At 39.1% G+C, this 6000-nt stretch overlaps 1 protein-coding gene across 2 annotated transcripts in view; it reads left to right on the forward strand.

Moving 5' to 3' along the window:
* Nucleotides 1-6000, forward strand: part of CDRT1 (CMT1A duplicated region transcript 1) — a 45474-nt gene extending 39474 nt beyond the window's left edge. For both annotated transcript variants that reach the window (XM_016161285.2, XM_016161294.2), the window contains exons 12-13: nucleotides 1498-1769; nucleotides 5146-6000. In XM_016161285.2, coding sequence (XP_016016771.1) covers nucleotides 1498-1769; nucleotides 5146-5951 — 1078 coding nt within the window. In that variant the 3' untranslated portion in view covers nucleotides 5952-6000. The remainder of the gene's footprint in view (nucleotides 1-1497; nucleotides 1770-5145) is intronic.

Genomic DNA, 6000 nt, shown 5'->3' on the forward strand with positions numbered 1-6000 from the left:
GGACATTGCACCAAACTTAGCCGTTAAAGTTCATATTACTTTTAATTTGTTCTGGATGTCTGGGCAAATCACGTAGTGACTACAATATGGCTTTTCTGCAGGGACCACAGTTTAGTAGACATGTGGCCCCTGCTTGCTCCCTGAGCATGCATTCAGCTATATAAGAGTTCCACCAGCTGTCTCTGATGCTTCAGTTCTGAAGCAGAGACCTACAGGAGGGTGAGGAATGCAGTATCCCATCCAGTGTCCAGTGGGGGAAGTACTGAGTAGGTGAGTTTACAGAAACCAGAGCCATGACTGAACTAATTGTATATCGTACTGTTTGTTATATGCTACTTTTGGGGTGATATTATGTGAAGATATCCAAATAGAATTAACTTTCATTCTACCAAAGTCTCACCTGAGACATCAATTAATCTCTCTGAAATATATTGCCTTCCCTTTAATGAAACTTTACTAATTCCATTTCCTATCTTAAAGGAGGAGGGCTGGTAATAAGTCTTAATAAATAAACACTTTTCAATTATAAGGTAATATCATTGTTAAAAAAATCATCTCTGACTTTTTCTCATTTATGACATCTGAAAAGAGACAATTTCCTTTAGGCTTGAGTATAAATAAGTCTGAAAGAAATATGAAATTGCAATGATTCCCCAGATTTCATTCCAAAACAAATCACTCTTTTAGAGAGTTTACACTAACAATTAAGATCTTAAAATTGCAGCCTTTTGGAGCAGAAATGAACCTACACATATTATTTCTGTTTCTTGTTTATGGTTGTAGGATATCTAGGTACAAAGTGGGGAAAGCAGCTTGCTCTGTGAACACTGAATGACAGAAACCAATGGAGGGGTTTGAAGCAATTCTTGAGGGGCTTAGGTTTGGAACTTCTATCCTGCTAAGGCATAAAAGTGGAAATTAGAGAAGACAAAAGTCATTCTGTTTTATAAAGTACAAGATTTCTGTCTAAACGTAGAGTACTCACAGAGACCCTGGAGTGATGGAGTGAAGGAGAGTGGGCTAGAGGATCAGTAAGGGAGGATGCCCTCCCTATTAAAGAGTTCTCCACATCCCCATCACAGCAACAGTTTGGATTCTGTGCTTAAGAAAAGAGTGATTTTCAAGACATCTGTGTACAGAGTACCTAAGCCTTCTGTGTTGGACATCTTAGGTACTTAGCACTCACCCCAAGAATGGAAATTTATTTAAATATATTTAACTTGAGAAGCAAAGTAATCAGAATGTATGTGCCTTGCTCACATTTAATTTTTAAAGAAAACATTTACAGGGTTGGAGAACCCTGCTACATGGTGTGCTACCTGTCACCACGTTAGACCCTTCAACAACCTACACCACACTATTAGAACAGTCATTTCCTGGGAAATTTTCCCCTGGCCTCAGTATTGGACAGGAAAGTCATTGAAGTGCATATTTGGAGGCTGGGCGGTGGCAGCCTCCATGCTCCTTTAGTGGGCAATCTTGTTGTTTTGGTTCCAGGATGTTGGTCAACACGGAGAGCAATATTCTCATGTTCCAGTTTGAGAATATAAGGTGGCGGTACTCCCCAGAACCGGCCAAACAAAAGAAGAATAAGGATAAAGAGGAGGAAAGGGAAGAAAACAGCCTTACAGAAGACCTCTCCAAGGCTAGCATTCAGGTTTACAACATGGGGGACTCCATGTCTACTAAACAAGTGGTGGCCCAGGAGACCCTGTTAAGTAAACCTCACAAGCCCCGTGTTCTCCTGAGGGCAGCCAGGTTACCAACAGGTAAGAAAGCTGACCCCCACGCCATCTCAGGGGTACCCAGAGCAGATGGCAGGCTGCCAGGACTAGTTTCTTTGGAGGATATTTTAGCCAGTGGTTTCTTGATGATATAAACCTTTAAGAAAAGAGGGAACCATTCTCTTTGATTTGGCAATGTGTTAGCCAGCTCAGGGGAACCTCCTGATTTTTAAGGCCCAAGTTTTCAGACTTACTAGAATCTTTGTATAGTAGCTAACACAAGCCCTTAATACTTGCTATTAAAACAAAAAACAAGCAACCAATATCCTCCTCCCATGTCCCCAATCCAAACATATAGTCCATAATTATTTTTTTAGAACAGAGATATTGTTGTACAGCAGAAAAATGTTCTGTGCAGAATGTATTATCTCCAGACTCCCAATTAATAACATGTATACTTGGAAAATATTAGTTATAAAGCAGATACATGTTTGTGTGTGTGTGTGTGTGAGAGAGAGAGAGAGAGAGAGAAAGAGAGAGAGAGAGAGTATATGTGGGGAAGTAGCATGGCTCCTACCATTTATAAGACATAGAAAGAATAAATTATGTGGGGGCTAAAATAACCAGACTCCTTTCTTTAATCTTCTCTGTATTTGGCATTTAAAATTGAACCTACAGATTAATAGATCGCCTCCCAGCATATTACAGTATGAATGGTCAACTAGGAGAAAAGACCAAGAGTTTTAGATAATGCTTTGAGCTTAATAACTGGTAGGAAAAGCTGGTGGGAGGGGAATCAGGAGGTAATCTAATCCTTAGCCTCCAAGAGACTACCTGGTTTCATACAATAAACAATAAGGTGATGGTTTGGGTGAAAACCAGTCAAATTATCAGTTATGCCCCCATTATGAAGACCTAATCAAATTATATAATTACCATGGTTTCCATCTCAATCTTAATTTAGTGGTGTCAGTAGAGGCATCTCAAAGTCAAGGAAAGTCAAAATCACCCTGAAGAGATGGCAAGAAGAGATTGAGTCCTGTTTCTAAGGAAACAAATAGCATAGATGGTGGGCAGTAGAGTTTGGAAGCAAAATCCTTTGCAGGAGATAAGATGATTGGTGATACTTTATTCTGAATCAGTGGCAAGATCCAATATGTCTCTGTTTATCTCTCACTTAGTTCAGTCTAATTTTCCGTAGGTCAATAACTTTATCTTTGAGAACTTAGAATAGATAAAATGCCTATCTTTTCCAAAGAGTGACTGATTTTTGTTAATTTCCTCTTTACTGACTTGAGGCCACAGAGCAAGAACTTCTCTAAGGACTAAGTTTCCAATTTTGGGTTCATAGCCTGTCTCCTTTCCCTGCCATTCAGCCTCCTCACCTCTTGGACTATAGTGTCATCAGTCTGAGTAATAGGCACAGCAGAAGAGAGAAGAGGCAGTTGAGGCTGATTTCAGAGAGCATTTTAAGGGATTTCATGAGGGAGAAGATAGATTTGGGGGTGGGTGCTATCCATGTGACATAAGGAGATAAGGGAGAGAGATGGGAAAGAAGCTTTTAAGAAGAATCACTGAATATTACAAATGGTATGTCCCTTTGTTGTTTTTGAGAGATTTTGGTAAAGATTTAAAGTGTCTTTCAGATAGTTTTAGCTAATATAATAGTGTTTCTTTGGATCAAACTCCCTGCAGAGACTAGTTTTAAGGTGAGAGTAAAATAATTTTTAGGAGGGCTCTACTCACAGTGGTTATCCTTGTCTGTACCTAAGTCTGTGTACCTATGTAGGTATAGCTGTAAGATAAAGTCCTAGCAGTCGCACTGCTAAGCCAAAGGATAACTGAATTTAACAACTAGAAAGATAATGCCATGGTCATTTTTTTAAAAAATGATGTGGCAATTTACCATCCCGCCAAGGATTCATGAGAGTTCCTACTGTACCCATGACAACACTGAGTATTATTAATCAGTTTGTACTTGCTTGTATGATAAGTAAAAATGGTATCTGCATTTTTTTAAAGATGATCACTAACAAACTAAATGTCCATCAGTTGGCAATGACTAAGTAGATAGTGAAAAATGCATACTATACAATATTATATAACAGCTAAAAGTTGTATTATGAGGATCTGCATAGATTCACTTGGAAAAAGAGTCAGGATATATTAGTATACAAAAAAAGAGAAATTAATGAACAATGAATGAGTCATCACATTTCCTTTTTTAAAAGAGGAAAAACCGTGTGTTTTGTCACACACATACACACACACACCCAGAATCATTTATTCTGAGATTGAAAGGGGAGTGGGGAAGATTATGACATCCTAATTTCCTTTAGTTTTATTTGTTTTAGTAAAATATTATTAACCAAGTAAAAGTCAGGGAGAAATTTGAAGTTTCATTCCATTCTAGCATGTCCATACACAAACATCTTGAGATAAAACTATTTGGCCAAGGAAAATTATATGCTTAACACATGATTGCATTTTATTTGCTAGTTATAGATTGGTATAGTTTGGGGCATAGATCTTTACATGATAGGTCAGAATAGATAAAGACTTCTACTTTTTGTGTCTCAGTTATTCCTTTTGTAAAAAGAGAATAATGCTTTAAGTGTATCCGTGAGGCAATGCAGGGATGGAAAGGCCCAAATGAGAGAGATATGAAAGATTTGCTCACCTGTAAAGATATCCTTGCTAACTCAAGGTCTTAGGCACCTTGTAGGCCTTGACTTTAATGTAGTGTATCAGAACAAATCTCTGGTTCTTGTCATCAGCTTTTGGACCCTCTATTGTTGTTCAAAACATTTTGGGAACTTCTGTTCAGGAATTGCCTTTTGCTCATCCTGGGATATTTTGCATTTCCCAGGGGTGACATATTTTGAAGGCAGTTTTGATTTTGGGAAATGTTCAAAGATCATTTGGAGTCAAATTTGATTAAGGTTATCAAATTTTGTGATTCAATTTTTGTCTAAAATTAGAGGTATGTTACTATAAATTTATAAGGCCTATCCTGTGTGAGTCATAAATGAGGTATAAAGTTTTCAAAAATGTGTGGAGCATTGGGATTACACATGTTCCCTGCAAACTATACATATCTATAGGTTAATATACTCTTGCACACAAGTACTAACATATTTGTTAAAAACTTGTTTTGCTGAATATGCCATAATTTCTAGTATCATAGAGGATTTTTGCTACATGATGACCTGTTCATTTGGCAACAAAGACCTCAGTTTGAATAGCAGTTAGAATGGATTTAATTTTCATGCATAAGTACTTGATGTTTTTGATGAAAGACCAATTTGTTGTTTTCTTTTTCCTTCTCCTCCCTCTCCTCTTCCCTCTCCCCTCCCCCCTCCCTTCCCCCTCTCCTCCCCCTCTCCCTCCTCTTCTTCCTCCTCCTTTTTTGAAAAACAAGTACAAAAACAAGGACAACTGGAAACTCCTGGAGATTTGACCAGTCACTCAAAGAAAAAATCCTGGCGAATACCTATGTCACCAGACCGGTTTCTCCTGACCATTAATGCCCTGCAGCAAGCCCATAATTCAGGGCAGTTTGCCTATCCTGGCAGGGCCCAGACCCAAGTCATTGATGCCTGGGGACCTTCAATTTCACATCCAAGGAAGGTCTTGAGTTTCAAAGGAAAATCAATCCAACATGCAGTTGATCAGTTGAGACTCAGCAACCCTCCCATAGATGTGAAACAAATCAATATTCCCCTTGAAATCCAGAAACTACAGCCCAACTTGAAAAAGTCTTTGCAAAGTCCCCGAGTGCAGTCCACCATACCCCAGCCTATGCTTATCCGCTCCAGGTTCTCTGGCAGCTTAAAGGGTGAAGATCGAGCATCCAGTTCAATTAGTGAAACAGTGGGCAGCTTCAGACCCTTAACCAGCATGCAAGTCATTAAACCCAAGAGAATGCTGGTTCCGCCAGTGGTCATGACAACCCAGTCTGTCAAGAAAGAACGACCTCGCTTCCACACGGCTCTTGATCCTTTTAGAGTGAACACTGAGTTCATGTTGTTGACTGTGAGGGAGGAGAAAGAGTATGGGGAAGCCAAGATGAAAGAATATGAGGCCAGAAAGCCCACTGGAGTGGTCAATTCAGAAAAAGCCAGCAAAGATGCATGGATCAGGAAGATCAAAGGCCTGCCTATAGATAATTTCATGAAGCAAGGGAAAATAGCAGCCCCTGAACTTGGTCCAAACATATTTATCTGAACCAGCCTTGGGAAATTACGATGTCTTACAATAAACAGAAAACCAAGTA

Source organism: Rousettus aegyptiacus, unplaced genomic scaffold, assembly GCF_014176215.1.
Source record: "Rousettus aegyptiacus isolate mRouAeg1 unplaced genomic scaffold, mRouAeg1.p scaffold_m13_p_6, whole genome shotgun sequence".
Lineage (NCBI taxonomy): Eukaryota > Metazoa > Chordata > Mammalia > Chiroptera > Pteropodidae > Rousettus > Rousettus aegyptiacus.